The sequence below is a fragment of the Cyanistes caeruleus genome, chromosome 28 (assembly GCF_971803275.1).
Source record: "Cyanistes caeruleus chromosome 28, bCyaCae1.hap1.1, whole genome shotgun sequence".
Taxonomy (NCBI): domain Eukaryota; kingdom Metazoa; phylum Chordata; class Aves; order Passeriformes; family Paridae; genus Cyanistes; species Cyanistes caeruleus.
In genome coordinates, this window is record NC_141728.1 from 4,913,504 (window position 1) to 4,930,217 (window position 16,714).

At 46.7% G+C, this 16,714-nt stretch overlaps 2 protein-coding genes across 3 annotated transcripts in view; both read right to left on the reverse strand.

Annotated features, from left to right (window-relative positions):
* Positions 1 to 630: 630 nt before the first annotated feature.
* The window catches only part of LOC147649094 (uncharacterized), a 111,796-nt gene continuing 95,712 nt past the window's right edge, over positions 631 to 16,714 (reverse strand). For both annotated transcript variants that reach the window (XM_086864982.1, XM_086864980.1), the window contains one exon: positions 631 to 961. The gene's annotated coding sequence lies outside the window, so the exon portion shown is untranslated. The remainder of the gene's footprint in view (positions 962 to 16,714) is intronic.
* LOC147649095 (uncharacterized) lies at positions 3,374 to 10,130 on the reverse strand. Its single transcript, XM_086865040.1, has 5 exons — positions 9,580 to 10,130; positions 7,796 to 8,149; positions 6,584 to 6,883; positions 5,036 to 5,223; positions 3,374 to 3,523 (listed from the first exon to the last, which is right to left on the reverse strand). The coding sequence occupies exons 1-5, from the start codon at positions 10,091 to 10,093 to the stop codon at positions 3,392 to 3,394; spliced, it is 1,488 nt and encodes a 495-aa protein (XP_086721166.1). The 5' UTR covers positions 10,094 to 10,130; the 3' UTR covers positions 3,374 to 3,391.

The window sequence follows — 16,714 nt, forward strand, 5'->3', positions numbered from 1 at the left end:
GGGCAGGGCTCTTTTCCTTTATGGTGCCACGCGGTAGCACATAATCTTTGATTTCATGGGAGTGAGGGAGGTGCTGAAGGGCAAAAATTCCCTGTGGGAAGGACATCTTCCACTCACACAGCAAGGCAAGTGAAGGGGAAAGTGCAATCTCTCTTTCCTGGAAGGTGTTCAGCTTTGAACAAACTAGTTTTGCTGAAGATGAGCCTAGGCAGTGGTGAGTTAGAGCATTTGATCAAACTCCCAGAGTATCCTCACATCTGTTTGGACACAATTTCTCTTTGTTTTTTCATGGTGAATGCTTTCTCCTGCCCCGCTGCCTCCTGCTTGGAGCTGTACACGCAGCAGAGTCCCAGAGTTTTCTCAGCAGACCTGTGCAGCGAGTTCTGAGCCAATGTGTGGCTCTGCTGCCAGCCCAAATCTGCGCTTTCCTTGCCCAGCCTGAGCGCAAGTGGGGCATGTGCTGGGCGTGGCTGGAGATTTTCATCACCAAAATCCTCCAGGGTCATGGCATTTCCATCTGCCCATTGCTTTGGAGAGCACAAATCACAAACCACCCATCTCAGCTGATAAATGTCATTGCTTGCAGATTGCTGCAGCCGCACAGCTGAGCTACAAATACACATGAATCCATTTCAGTTGAAAAATGTCATTTATTACAAATTGCTACACCTGCGCTGACAATACACAACTATCAAAATCTCCATTAAGTTTAAAAAAAGTCATTTATTATATTAGCACAACAATGCCATGAAAAAATATACAAATACCAACTTCAGTTGGCAAAAACTTAACTTCCTGCTAACCTCTACAAGTCACTATAGACAAAGATCAATGAGGTGTTTAACAACTTAATTTATTACAGATTACTACAAGTTTACAGCCCATCTAGAAATACAAAAATATCAGTGTCTCCCTCTAAATAATCCTGTACTAAGAATTCGATCGATAGAATTATACAACTCTACCATTTTATACATGTTTAAATAGAATTAAATACCTCTACAAATACATCTATAACAATCTACATATGGAAATATAGATTAAATATTACATATTTCATACAGTATATATACATATAGATATATAAAACAAAACTATTGGAAAAGATACAAATGTCACTGTACCAATCTAAATATCCATACAACTGCATCGGTACATACACATGTAAATATTCACTTAATTATCCCTGTCTGTGTGCAAGGCCATCCATCTCTAAACAGAGCTATAATCAGAGGGATCCCAGCCGCCCCATCTTCAAAGCCTCTCCCTCAGTGTTTTCCTGCCATGCAGAGCAGCTCTCCTGGACAGGGACAGCAGATGGGACATCTGGGAGGCAAAGGGAAGAGCGAGTCAGTGCTGGGACCTTTCCCTTGGCAGCAGCTGCACTTCCAGCAGGGAAGCGAAAATCTCCGAGCCTCCCCAGGAGGGTTGGCAAGAACAAGCAGGCCGAGCGGGCCAGCGTGTGGCGAGCGCAGGCGCGGCGGGACTGTCCCGCAGCCCCCGGCAGCCCGGCACAGCTCCCGGGCCCTGCCGGCACAGCTGCCTTGCCCAAGGACAGCCCCTGTGCCGGCCGGGGCAGCAGCGCTGAGCAGCCCCAGCACGGGCAGGGGCCGCTCCTGCCCGGCCGGGCAGCGCCCACGGCCAAAGCCCACGCCACCCTCAGCCCTGCCCGGCCTCACCAGCCCTGGGGCCTCACCCAGGCTCTCGCGTGGCCCCAGCACATCCCTGCTCACTGCTCTTGCTCCAGGCCTTCAGCTTCTCCCTGCTGGCTCCTCTCAGTGTCTGCCTGTCCTCAAGCTCTTCAGCACAGCTGTGGTGGCAAAAGTGGAGGCTCTGCAATTGGTTGCAAGGCCTGGCAGAGCTGCAGTCCCTGAGCTCTGTGTGCTCCCTCCTGGCCCCCTCCATCCCCTCAGCCCCGCCGTCCTCTCGGCAAAGCCCCAGCCCCCTCTTCAGTTTCTTGGGCCTCTCCCAGGCCTCTCCCCCCGCTCAGTCCCTTCTGAGCCGTTGTGTCCCCTCAGAGCCGGCACAGCCCTCAGCCCGTGCCTCTGTCACCTCCGTGCCACCATGGCCCTCTGCTCCCCCACAGCCCTCAGTGCCCCTCACACCTCAAGGTTTGCAAGGTCCCTTCAGCATCAGCGCCTCCTCAGCCCCCTCAGTCTCAGCTTCCTTCAGCAGCTCCTCACAGGACAGTGCCTGGGGCCAGCGGCAGCTCCCACCGCTCCAGGGACAGCCAGGGCTGCAACTGCTGCTCCGCCTGGCCCGGCCCCAGCTCGGACCCAGCACAGGGGGACACAAGGGGCACAGCGGGAAAAACAAGAGATGAAAAAGGCAGCCAAGGGGGAAAGAGGCAAAAATGCAGCCTAGGCCTACACAGCTCAATCTATGGACCTCTACATCTATATAGCTCTAACTAAAGAACTATGCACATTTAGATATGGAACTCTGTGCGCATAGAAATGTTACTCTACACATATAGAAATGCAAATTTTAAAATCTATAAATGTAACTGTATACGTAGAAATAAAATCGTATCGTATCCAGAACTACACATACAAACTATATAGATGTAGAAATAGATACACTTAGAAATACAACTCTATCAATCTATACTTGTAAACTATATGGATAAAGAAATCAAGATAAAAAATCTCTAACTAGATCTATAAACAGAGGGATGCCACCTGCTCGATGGTCACAGGCTCTCCCTCTGATCCTTCTTCCCACGCAGGGCAGCCCTTCTGGCCAGGTAGATCACATGGATATCTGGGAAGGAAAGGCAGCTCTCAGTCAATGCTGGCCTCCGTGTAGCTTTCCCTTTGCAAGTAAACTGTCCTGCTAGCAAAGGCTGTCAAGGATGGCCTGAAAGGCACACTCTCACTTGAGAATCTGAAGCCTGCTCTTTAAAGGGAACAGGGATCCTTCCAAGTTTTCCAGTGTGTGAAGTTTTGAAGTACGCCAATCAATTCACAACCCTCCCAGTGCAAATGGCACCCCCGAGGGCTTGAAACACAGACAGTGCCAGCTGCCACAAAGAAGCCCAGCCTTGTTCTTTCTCTGGGCTGACGCAGAGACGTCAGTCCTCACTGCAGTGGCTGAAGCTGAAGGCTGCTGTGAGCTGGGAACCAATTGGGACACGCAGCTTGGTGACACAACTGCCACCAGCTCAGGTTTATTGCCAGCTCTCTTGCCACAGCAGAGGACTCGGTGTCAGAGCCTCTGGAAAAGCATGGAGGGGCAGGGCTCGGGGAGCTTGTGCCAGTGCAGGATTTGAACTAAAAGCACCAGGAAGCACCAACCCTGCTGCAGACAAGAACTCAACTCTTCTGATCTCCCTTCCTGTCAGAGGCAGGCTCAGAGCAGCTGTCTCCCATCTCTCTAAAGCAGGCTGGGCTCACTCCTTACCAAGCTCCTCGGGCTCCTGGCAAACGTTCACACGGCTCCCGCAAGCAGGCAAAGCTCCCTCTGCTGCAGCCTTGTTCACAGCCTCCCCTCCTGAAGAGCCACGGGCAACACTAGCATTGACCTGAAAAGAAAAACAGAAAGAAGGAAACGCAAAGATCAACCAATAGATTCTGCAGGGATACAATCAGAGCCTGCCAGATTTCCTTCTGTGCACCAACAAATTGCTTTTGAAAACTGGTATATACGCGGGAGTTTGCAGAAGACAAAGGCTCATCGTGCTTGGCAAGAAGATATGGGCAGTTCCAAAAAATCCCCCTCCCCACCTCCAGTCTGCCCTTCCTCAACAAGAAATCTACCCATGCAATGGGTCTGCATATTAAATGAAAGAAGAGAAATTCTTTGGCAAAGTTGTAGAATAAGATGCAAAAAGGCCTGTGCCAATGCAGAAACTGAACACCCCGGGCCAGTCTGGGAAGAGACAAGACTGAAGAAAAAAGGAAATCCAAAGTCCAAGGGGGAATCTGTCAAACACAAGGACTAATGGGCCCTGGTTGAACTGCTCTTCAACACAGGAGGAGCCCCTGGGCTTCAAGGAGTCCTTAACCATTTCATGGCCAGCACCAACCTTGTCCTTCTCACCAATCACACAAGTCATGGCGCCTCAAAACCAAGACATCTGCCCCCTGAAGACTCCACGGCTCACACACTTAATCCCTTCTTAACAAGGAGCTCTGGGCCCCAGAGGCCTTCAACTGTCCAAAACACTGACTTCTCCAACATGCTCCAAGAGCTGTCAAGGCTGACAAGGCTGTTGAGCGTGGGGATGACACTCAAGCCATGGAGTGGGCGCTAAGGATGGAGTCCTGCTAGCTCCTGGCACAGGGATGTGCTTTTGCCACCACAGCCCGAAGCACAACAGTCTCATGCAGGCTGCAGCTTTGCAGGGACTGTCTGGCAACACACATCTCTTCTTCCCACAAGGTGACTGAGCTCTGGAACATGGAGAGCAAGACTGGCCAGTTTGCCCAGCTGAGCATTTCCCAGCTGGAAACTGGACTGCAGGCACCAGGTTCCTGAGAGGGCAAGACAGCTGCAGCTCCAGCCCATCCCCACACACAGCTCTGGCAATGCCCATCCCCACACACAGCTCTGGGAATGCCTACACGCACAGCAGGGCTCACACAGCAGCAGCAGCAGCTGCAGGAGCAGCTGCAGCCCAGCCCTTGCTTTGCCTTGGCCTTCCAGCCCAAGAGAGGCAGAGCCCACATCTGCTGCTGGCACCTCTTGCATGCCCTTCCCACTCTGCCTTCAGTGGCAATTCTGCAAACGCTCTTATTTCCCATCAAACAAAGCCTGCTAGAACCCACCAAGCTTCCACTTCCTCCCCACAAATGCCCCTGCACCAGGGATTCTTCCCAGAAAAAGGAGCATCCAAACCTGGCAAACACCTCTCATCCTCACTTAAGGGCTATTCCCCCTTTTCATTCCCTCTTCCTTAGCAAATCTTGCTTGACCAAGCAAATCCTTCCGTGTCCATTCCCAGCTGAATTCAAGAAGCCTTTGCTTCTCAGCCATGCAACAACATTCAGAAGCTCTCAGTCCAGCCCCTTTCATCCCTGTCCAATGGAGTTACCTGAGCAGAGGGAGACCTTTCAGGCACAGATGGTGAAAGCATCTCCTCCAGTGTCTCCAGAACAAGGTCCAGATCCAGCGGTGGCAATTCCTCTTCTCCAGGAGTACTCCATACCCAGCTTGGGGCTCTCCATGCTGCATAACCAGCACTGATAGCTGGAGCACTGGGGACTGAAGTGCCGGGGGCAGCTGGAAGAATCCAAAAACATCGGTGAGGCTCCAAAATGAGGCTTTGGGACGCAGAGCCTTATTGCTGCCTTGGATCAAACATCACAGGAAGCGCACAGCAACCTCAACTCCAGAAAGGTATTCAAAACTTCCCAGGGAATTGGAAGAGTGAGCTCTTCCCCTTCAAAAGTATTATCCTAATCAACGTGTACATAGATTAAAGTATGGCTTGTGAAACCGATCTAGACATACACACAGACATAATCACCTTGAATCACAGCCTTTTGCATCTTCCCAGCAGCTTTGGCATTTGGCTGCTTGAGTTTCTCCTCACAAGAGACCACAGAAAGTGCATTCACCCAGGATGAGGCCAGAGGTGCAGACACATGAGCTAAACTTAAACTGCGAGTTTATTCTAAGGAGCAGCCATGGAGGTGAGGCCATGGTCTGCAGCTGCAACTGTTCTGGGGACTCACAGCGTGCACTGAAATTTCATAGCATTATTTGCGGGAGAGACTGTTGGAAATGGAAAATCTGCAGCCTTAGAAAAAGCCTGGATTGATGGAGTGATGAAAGTACACAGACATTAGGTAGAGTAATTCTAAACCATTGTTCTTACAGTTGCAAGTAAGAATATGCCACGAGTAAGTAAGAAATTATATTAAATAAAATAGTTGGAGGTATAAAGTGTAATAATGTGATTTATAAAGTAAGTTAGAGATCTAGGAACTATAACAGAAGTGTGTGTGAATACGTGACCTGTGAGCTTGTTGGTTAAAAGACAGACGCAGTGTGGCAAAATCAAGTAAAGGTGATAAGCGCTTAAGAAGTGAAAACAAACTTGGTGTCAACTGTCTACTGGACTAAAAAGTTATATATTGCCATGTGGAGAAGGAACTCATAACTTCCTCGAGCTGTGGTTGACTTGTTGCCTGTAAATCTCATGCCTCGGGACTGATCTCTTATTGGGCTACTTAAGCAATAAATCGTCTCAAAGCACAGTGGTGCCATCCCTTGTATTTCCTCTCAACAAAAGACAATCTGTAAACTCTGCAATATCCCATCAGAGTCCTAGTTTGGCTTCCTCCAAAGAAAAATGGGAGTTCACCTGACACCGACCAGTTGTGGAGAAATGTTCTTTGCCTCGCCCTTTGACCTCTACACAGAGGCTGCCTGGAAAATGCCCAGAACATCCTCCAAATCTGCAGCAAGGACGGGAAAAGCAGACAGAGATTGTTCTGATATTCATGATCCTGCTTCCTAGGACCCTTGACACCTGATTGTCACAATCAAATGTACACATGACAGAGCACCGTGGCAAAATACTTCAGTCACTTTCTGTGATCTTTCTGAAAAGCCAGGGGAGAAACACATTCCCTACCTGATGGGATGTTGGCTGGCAAGTGCTGCTCTGGAGAAGTGCAGCTGCTGCTCTCTGGAGAGGCCGCAGAAGTGCTTTGATGGTGCGCAGGAAATGGTGGAGTCATGAGCTCTGGCTGGGATTGAAATTTGTGTGTGCCTGGCTGGCCTGATGAAACCCCAAGTCCAGATGGAGCAAACACTTTCTTGGCAAGTGCTGGGGAAGCTTCATGCCCTTGAGGGTCTGGACTTGTCCTGCAAGGGCCTGGAGACAGCTCTGAATCCTCAGGTGAGGCAGCACTGCGCTTCTGGCACCAAGGAGCTGTGCAGCAGGGAGGGAAGAAGAAAGGAAGCAAAGGGAAGGCTGGGTCACTCCTGCTCCTCAGCTGTGTTTCCCTTGGCAGCAACTGTACTTCTCCCAAGGAAGACAGAAGCTCCCATCCTCCCAAGTAGGGTGAGAAGGAGAAAATTCCCCACATGTTCTGAAGCTTTGCAACAACCAATTCCTTGTCTACTCAGCTCTCCCGTACTTATTCATCTGTCTGGGAAAAGTGTCCCGCTGCCATTCCTGGGCAGGAGGCAACTGCCAGAAAGCCAGCTGCCAGCTCTTCTCCCTTCTGCTCCAAAGGCACACAAAAACTTTAGAATCACAGCCTTCCCTATCTCCCCAGCAGCTTTTAGATTTGGCTGCTTGAGTTTCTCAACACAGAAGGCCACAGAACGTGCATTCACCCAAGGTGAGCCCGCATCTTCAGGCACACACTGAGAAATTCAACTGGGAGTTTATTCGAAAAGCAACCTTGTAGGTGAGGCCATGTTCTGCAGCTGCAGCTGTTCTGAGTCACACAGAGCTCATTTCAATGGCACGGCCCGATTTGCAGGCCAGTCAGTCTGAAACATCTGCAATATCCTATCACCGTCCTAGTTGGACTTCATTCCAAGAAACAGGGGAGTTCACCTAACACTGACCACTTGTCTGGCGGGCAATATTTTTCGCCCTGCCCTTGCACCTCAGCAGACAGGCTGTCTGGAAAATGCCCACAACAACCTCCACATCTGCAGGAAGGACAGGAAGAGCAGAGAATCCTTTTGCATTCACAGTCCCACTTCCTAGTACACTTTCTCCGTGATTCTCACTTGAGATCTAGCCATGACAGAGGACTCAGGGAAAACACTTGAAAGGCTCAGTTGCCAGGAACTATTGGAAAAGGAAGGGTAGAAACTCTTTCCCTACCTGATGGGTGGCAGGCTGGGCTGTGCTGCTGAGAAGATGAGCAGCTGTTGCTCTGTCCAAGGGCCCTGCAAGCAGCTTCAGGGTCGACTGGAGTGAGGCGAACCATGAGCTCAGGATGGCGTTTCAGGTCCAGGCGAACCAGTGGAACCGTGAGCTTGCGGAGATTAAATCTCTGGATGAGCTCTCTTGATGGTTCCACTGGTGAAGCCCCAACAAGTCCAGAGGTGGCACAGACTTTCTTGGCACGTGCTGGGGAAGCCTCACTCTCCTGAGCAGCTGCACTTCTCCTGCAAGGGCCTGGAGGCAGCTCTGAATCCTCAGGTGAGGCAGCATCGCGCTTCTGGAGCAAGGGAGCTGTGCAGCAGGGAGGGAAGAAGAAAGGAAGCAAAGGGAAGGCTGGGTCACTCCTGCTCCTCAGCTGTGTTTCCCTTGGCAGCAACTGTGATTTTGTCTGGGAAAACAAAAGCTCACCTCCTCCCAAAACAGGTTGAGAAAGAAAAATATCACCACATGTCTTGGGGGGTTTGATGCCTATAGAACTTAAGTCAAACTTACAAGCTGCTTCTATAGGTTGACTTACAAGATATCAATAGAACCTGACAGATCTGTATCACCAGGTATCAATAGAACCTGAATCATAACTTCATGGATCTATTTAACCTGATATAGATGTCTTTCTATGCATTGTGGTGGCTAGTATATGGTTAACTGGTTGCTCAGTGCTGGACACCCAGGAAAAAAAAATTAACACCTCCCCAGGTGGTCAGTTTCAGAGATAGGTAAGTATAGTACTAATGAAAACTTAGCAAACGTCAAGCCAATTAGCCACAAGATAAAGCAATTAGACCGGTGAGGACCAGACTGACCAAGGAACACCACAGCTGTGCATGCTCTGAAAACAAAGTTAAAAAGTTCAGATGCAAGGACGACTTTGGAAGCCTTCGTCAGAGACCCCCAATGACCCCCAAACTGGGGAGGCGCAAGCACAGTGAAAAAGAACTATCTATAGCCATGAGATTATACTACGTAAATTCGTTCCAGAGTCTATAATATACATTATAATATATTACATACGATCAATACAATACATTATATTACATTATAATATACAGTATAATATGTGTATATTAGTTCCATATGTTATAATGACATAGTAACACCAAGCAATAATTTCTAAATATATACCACAGCAATTGACAAAGGTGGATGAATGAGGAGGAGAAATCCTCCTCACCTCCAGCACTGAAATAAACAACTCTACACACACGGGTGTATGGGATTTTATTCATTTTGCAACAAGCAGCTCCCTGTCTACTGAGCTCTCCCCTGTCCGTTCAAGCCTTGGCAGGAGGCAGCTGCCAGAAACCCAAGTGCCAGCTCTTCTCCCCTCTGCTCCAAATGGGACAGGAGGCTCCCTCTCCCGCTGGGGCTGAGCACGCCCAAGCCCTCGGCTCAGCCGCACTCCCGGAGAGCTCCCCGAGCGTCCCAGGGCCGCGCAATGAGCAGCGCCAGCCACGGCACAGGGCCGGGCCGGCTGCCGGCCGAGCGGGCCAGCGTGTGGCGAGCGCAGGCGCGGCGGGACTGTCCCGCAGCCCCCGGCAGCCCGGCACAGCTCCCGGGCCCTGCCGGCACAGCTGCCTTGCCCAAGGACAGCCCCTGTGCCGGCCGGGGCAGCAGCGCTGAGCAGCCCCAGCACGGGCAGGGGCCGCTCCTGCCCGGCCGGGCAGCGCCCACGGCCAAAGCCCACGCCTCCCTCCGCGCCCGCAGCTCCCACCCCGTCTCACCGGCTCTGGGCGGCTGCCCGCTGGGGAAGGCGGGCAGCGACCGGTCCGTGGGGAGCCGCTGGAGGCGGCTGGGCTGGCGGCTCCGCACCTCCAGCCCCGCCGCCAGTCTCTGCCTGTTGGCCCTGGTCAGGCGTTTGATGCGGAGCAGGAGCTCGGGGCGGTCGCGGCGGAAGTTTGGGTTCATAAAGTGCAGCCAAGCCCCGGCATCGCCCGGCACAGCTGAGCCAAGCCATGCCGGCACCTTTTGGAAGCCGTAGAGGTTGAGCTGGCGCACGAAACTGCCAAAGTGCGTGGCTTTGAAGGAGTCCGGGGCCGCCCCCGCCCCCTGGCCGCCCCCTCCGTGGGCGCCGGCCGGGCTGAGCAGCTCCCGCTCGAAGAGGAAGCGGTCGATGAGCAAGCCCTGGGCCTGGCTGTCCCAGCGCACGGAGCGGACGCGGGGGCTGTTCACCAGGCGCCACAGCTTGGCGGGGAAGGTGCTGGCATTGAGTCCGGCGGGCAGCGGCAGCTCCGCCATGGCACCGATCTGTCTCCGACTGGCGCCGCAACGGCCGCGGCGCAACGGCCTGAGGGGGGCGCTGCGTTCGGCCCCGCGCGCGCCCGGCGCGGCCCCGGCGCGGGCCGGACTCGGCGAGGACGAGCGGGGCCTGAGGGGAGATAAGGCCAGGTAAGAGCAGGTGAAAAATGCATGTGGGAAATGAGAAATTACATAGGAATTACACTAATTGACAAAGATTGTTACTGTAATAAATGGAATTGATTTTTGCTAACTAAATTGCACCTGTTATTCAAGTTATTTTTAGAAACAATTGTCAGGAAAATTAATCCACAAACGCCAGAGGTTTATGTCCAAAAAGGAGACAGAGGAGTCCTTTTTCTTTTATTCCAATAAATATTTGACCCAATGACCCAACACCTGTGCGCTGCACTGCGGCATTTTTTACCCAATCACTTACTACTACCCAAAAACCCCTCGGAGAGGAACGTGAAGAAGAAAGGAGAAGGACAAGAGACAACATCCTAAATCTTCCACCTTGTCTCCTGTTCTCTAAACTACTTTTTCACCCAGTGATTTAAGAACCTTTCTAATCTACACACTTACACTTTTCCTATCTAACTTTAACATTTGTTTTCATATATCACCATGAAAACATGCTCATGAATTTCATGTCATATGAAATTCAGTGTTTCTTTGACTCCTAGAACTAAGTACTAGAAACAAGGGCACACAATCTCTATCTCAGACTCCAACATCTGCCCCTCTCTTTTTTTAAAAAAAACAATAAAAATAATCAACCCAAATCTTTTCTTGGATTACTTTTCAAGAAGGGTTATTTTTCTTTCACTCATGCTTTAACAAATGAGGCTTTACAATATTAATTTTCCCACTCTTTCACTTGAAACCCAAAGTCCATTGCTCTTGCATGTGGGATCCAAGCTGTTCAGCTGTCAGCTGTGTCTTGATACAGTTCACATCTGCGTGCTCGCTCTTCTGCTCTTTGGGCTGTCTGCTTGTCTCTGCAGCTGAGGAGTTTCCATGTTCTTTGCTAGGAAGTTACTTCTGCTTTGAACCTGTGAATACACAAACATAGACTTTCCTCCAAATTATTAATTGAAATTAATTTTTAATCTTACTTCTGAACTTTTGTCCAGGACCAAAGAATTCTCTCTCAACTTTGCTTGAGTACTGTTAGAACAATACCTGATAATTGATGGAATTGGCTTTGTAACAGACTTGTTTAAAAAGGACTGTTCAAGAATTATTTGTAATAGATATAAGATCTTTACACTTTTTCCAAAAATTTAAGATATATAAGGTTTTTATACTTCTGAGGCATAGCCTTGGTTCCCCCCACCCTTTCTTATTTTTTGTAATTAAGTAAGGTATTTGCATTTTTTTGTTATGACAATGAAAAGCCATCAAATTGAAACACTTGCACATGTATACACATAGGAAATAACATTTTTACAGAAATCAAAAACTTTTGAAGAAGCTGCATAATTAATATTATGCAATATTAAACTTATCTGAATAATTTGTAACATGAATTGCTGAATATACGAAATATATACTCTCATCCCAGAGTCTGCCACAGCTGATAAATCAATGGAAGACTGGAAAATCATGTCTTGATAACAATTTTCCAAGCTCACTGTAAAATCCAGCTGCTATATTAATTCATTAATTGCCAAGTCAAATTGACCTGAATATTGTTTTGATGCTGAAAACTTCTGGGTTTATTGGTAAATTCTTTATCCAGCTAATGTGAGGGCTTGGCCAGAGCCTTAGGCCTCATCTGGAAAGATGTCTCTTAAGTCATTTTCAAAGCAAGGGGTTTAAGAATAGCAGCCATAAGATGCTTAAAACACTGTAAATTTTTAAAAGGCATTTGTATAAAACAAATGATCAGATGTCTTAGGTAATTGACTAATTCAACCATTCAGCAGTTAATTTAATCTGAAGTTTCTTTCATAACACTTAACTTTCAACCATGACACTGTTAGCGTTCAGGATCACACATAACCACAGATTGATTATATGAAGGTTCTTTATTATATTATATATATTATATATATATATTATATTATATATATTATATATATATATATATATTATTTATATGAAGGGCTCTGGGTGTCAGGGGTACACATACCCAAATCTGACCCGATTTGCTTTGGAGTTGAACATGTTTTATACACTTTCATTATAAATCTTACATATTAATTATTAAAATTACATTATTCTATTGTATGCATTGTTTTTATCCAAGCATGGATTTCTCCTGATCCCCCCTAGATCCCTAACATTGTTCCTCATGTTCTTTAAACAATAATTATATCTAATCACATCTAACAATTGTAATATTTATCATATACTGACTACACAGGTGCAGTTTGACCTGATCTTTAGCAAGCACAAGGCCTAACATTTCTCAGGGCCTACTTTTCCCAGGGCTTTCCAAACCTAACTTTCTTTCTAAGTCTCCGAATTTTCTAAGATTTTAGAACCTTTTACTATCATTCCACCCTTTGAAAGCATTTTCACTTCACTATAAGTGCAAATGTTTTCACTTGATAGAGTCCTTTGTTTCTGAGTTGATACTTGGTGTTCTTCAAATCCTTGATTGATGTAAACACTGTCCTGGATGTTGTCACGAACTGGAGAACCAGAGGATGGAGGGTGTGGGTCTCGTGTCAGTGCCTTTATTATTTTCTGGTTCCAGGATGTTTTCTTCTGTATTTCTCCTTTTAAAATGCTGTAAACTAACCAAATTGCTAAAAATACAATTAGTAAGATTATCACACTCTCAATGATAGATTTAATCCATGAACGCACATTCTACCCTAACCCTTTGAAGATTTTGCCTAATCAACATGTAGTCAAATCCTTTTGCTCTTCCTGTGCTCCATGCTCTGTTTGTTGCAACTGATTGATGTCATATTCTACATCTTCAGTTACATTTGGGATGTGGATGCAGCATTGATCAATCTATCCCTTAAAAAAAACCACACACTCCATGTTCTTTCAGGAGTAGCAAATCTAAGGCAAATCGATTTTGTAAAGTCATTTTTGTGATGGCTTGTAATTGTACATTTAGTTTTTTAAATCTTTCCCAGGTGACTTTTGCTAGTCTATTTACCTGACCTGTTTCTCTATTCTGATAATTTGCTATAGGACCGAGCAAAGACTCTAGGGCCCACCTAAATCTCACTTCACTAGATGGTTCTTGCTAAGTGTCATCTTGATTCTATTCCTATCTTAATCCTTCCTAGCTGTGCCTGTGTCTAGCCACTGAGTTGATTTTGCCATTGTTAGCATCCGTACCGAGATTAATTTTTGCTTTAGCAATTTTACCAATGCCTGTGCACCCCAAGGACATTTGTTCTGTCTAATTTGTAGAACTTCTCTCATTATCAAGGGGGTTAACACTATTTGTCTTTGTGTAGTTACATACCACTCTTCTGAATCCTTTTGTGCATTTAGCAAATGTCCCAGTTTCTCATCTTCTATTGAATATTTTGGTTTTGGAGGCAAATTAAATTGAGATACATTAATCTTTAAAGGTATCAATGCCATTGTTGTTTGCACTTCTCGAGCAATCTGTCGGGCTGTCCAGTCTGCTTTTTGATTTCCCTTTACTCAATTCTAGTGTTCTGGTTAAGGCAACCAGTTCTGCCCTCAGGGCAGATGTATTTGCTGATAATGCTTTTGCCTCCATTATTGTACTGACTGTTGTAACCGCATATCCAGTGTATCTGGTCCTGTTCTCCACCAAGCTGCTTCCATCTGTGAATAGCTCTCACTCTGGTTGCTCCAGTGGGTTGTCTTTCAGGTCTTCTCTTGCTGAATAGCTGTACTCTATTACTTCTACACAGCCATGCTCTAATGGGCATTCTTCAGTTGTGGTACCTAGGAACAAAGCTGGATTCAAGAGGTTAGTTGTCTTTAGTGTGACATCATCCTGCTCAGTCAGGATTACCTGGAATTTCATCATCCTGCTTGGAGATAGCCAATGGCTCCCCTTTTGTTCTAAAACAGTGCTCAGCATGTGTGGCACATAGACATCTATGTGTCTACCCATCGTGAGTTTCCTAGTTTCTTGTGTCAGCATCACGGTGGCTGCAACTGCCCCCAGGCACGAAGGCCATCCAGCACTCACGTGGTCAAGTTGTTTGGAGAAGCAGCTTACCAGCCTTTTCCAGCTTCCCAAACCTTGGGTCAGCACTCCCAGTGCTAGGTATAGTCTTTCATGCACAAACAGGTGAAAATCTTTGGATAGGTCAGGCAGTCCTAATGCTGGAGCTGTTGTCAATGCCTCCTTCAGTTTGAGGAAGGTCTCCTTCTGTGGTTTGCCCCAGGTAAACGGCTGTGTCTTGTGGGCTTCATTCAGGGGTTTTGCAGTTAGTCCATAGTCCATGATCCACGGCACCACTCTACCATCTCAAGGAAAACTTGTATCTCAGGTAGGTTCAGGGATTCTGGAATGGCACAAATAGCTTGAATATGATCAGTACCCAGCTTTCATTGCCCTTGTGAGATTTCACATCCCAGGTACATCACAGTTTGTCGGGCAATTTGTACCTTTTCTTTAGACACCTTATAACTTCCCATTCCCAGCTGATTTAAAATTTCAATTGTTACCTTTCTGCAGGTTGTCTTTTCCTCTGTAGCTATCAGTATATCACCAACATACTGTCACAGCAGGTATTGCTCCCTCGGAACTTGCCCATTCTCAGTACAAATCTCCAGCTCTTTAACCAGCTGGCTTCCAAATAGGGTTGGACTGTTCTTGTATCCTTGTGGGAGTCGTGTCCAGGTGAGCTGGGTTTTCCATCCATTGTCTGGATTTTCCCACTCAAAGGCAAACAGTTTCCTACTTTCTTTGTCAAGGGGTATGCAGAAAAAGGCATCTTTTAAATCAATTACAGTAAACCATTTCTATTTCTCTTTCACAGATATTAACAACGTGTAAGGATTAGCTACCACTGGGTAAATATCTTTAGTTATTCCAATTATCGCTCTCAAATCCTGTACTAGTCTGTACTCACCATTTGGTTTCTTCACTGGAAATATTTGTGTATTAAATTCTGATTCACGTATTTTAAAATTTGGTACTTCAAAAACTTATCAATAATCTTTACTATTCCTTGTCGTGCTTCTGCCTTTATAGGATATTCTTTAACTTGTACAGCTTTTGCTCCTTCTTTTAATTCCACATGTACTGGTTGTGCCAATTTAGATTTTCCTGGTATGTCTGTTTCCCATACAGAGGGAATTACTGCATCCTCTATTCCCGAGGGATAGCGGGGACTAGTTTTTTTTTATCATTAAAATTTGTCCTGTCCTCGATTCAGGTATTTTCATTAAAAGTTCCCTGTTCTCAAAAGTTATTACTGCATCAAGTTTTGCTAATAAATCTTGTCCTTCAAAGTTGAATTGGACACTCAGACATATATGAAAATTCATGTGTTAAATCTTTGTTTCCAAATCACAAATCCAGGGGTTGCAGGAATGGTCGATTCTCCTCCTTCCCTGTGGCTCCAACTATTGTTGCTGTTTTGTCTTCAATTTGCCCTTTTAGATCATTTAGCACAGAATATGTAGCCCCTGTATCCACCAGAAATTTTACTTCTTTATCTCCCAATTGTATAGTTACTAAAGGTTCCTGTATTGGTTTTTGTTCCGATTCTAGTCAGCTGCTGTACTCCCCCAGCACCATTAATTTCAAAGTGGCTTGATTCTGGTTGAACTGATTGCCCTGGTTAAACCGATTCAGGCATTCATTTTTCCAGTGCCCCTCTTGTCTGCAATAAGCACATTGATTTAACCCTAATCTTGGCAAAACCCATCTCCCTTGTCCTCTGCCAAGTCCGCCCCTCCCCAGTCCACGACCACCTCTGCCATGTCCTCTGAAACCTGGATTCTCTCTTCCTTGGATCACTGACAAAAGATTTTGCTGCTGCTTTTTACTAGCTTCTTTTTCTCTTTTATTGTATACTTTCCAAGCCACTTCAAGAAATTTATTCAAATTCCTTAAGTCGTCTCCATCTAACTTCTGCAATTTTCCCCTAATATCATCCTGTGACTGCCCAAGAAAAGTGAGAGCAAGCTGAACTTTCGCTTGTTCTGTTTCTAGTTGAAGATCTGTATCCTTTCTCACTGCCTCCTTAAGCCTTTCAAAAAATGCAGCAGGGGATTCTTTCTTTTCCTGTCTTACCTCATACAATTTAGACCAATTCATAGCCTTAGGTACAGCATTCCCAACCCCTGTCTGGAGCCACTCTTGATATCTCTTCAGCCTCCGCATGTCCCCAAAGGCATTGGGATCCCACCCTGGATCCTCGGTCAGAAAGTTCTCATCCAAAGTCCCGGTCACCACCCTAATTCTGAGATCTTCTCTCACCTTCTCCTTGGCTGCTCTAAGCATCATCTCTTTCTCAGCAGAGTCCATTAAATTATCCAATATTACTTGTATATCTTCCCAATCTGCATTCTGAATTTTCATAATCATTTTTACCACCCCTGCTACTTTATCAGGATTTTCTCTATAAGTTCCAGCTGGCTGTTTCCAAATTATCAAGTCTGCAGGGGAGAAAGGCACTTTTACAAACACCAGCCCCTCTACTCCTACTCCTT

Coding starts and splice junctions, on each gene's coding strand:
- LOC147649095 (XM_086865040.1), bottom strand. CDS start 10,093: ATGGCGGAGCTGCCGCTGCCCGCCGGACTCAATGCCAGCACCTTCCCC. Junction 6,884..7,795: donor CCCAGCCTGCCACCCATCAG/GTAGGGAAAGAG, acceptor CCTGCTGCACAG/CTCCTTGGTGCCAGAAGCGC. Junction 5,224..6,583: donor GCCAGCCAACATCCCATCAG/GTAGGGAATGTG, acceptor GGATTCTTCCAG/CTGCCCCCGGCACTTCAGTC.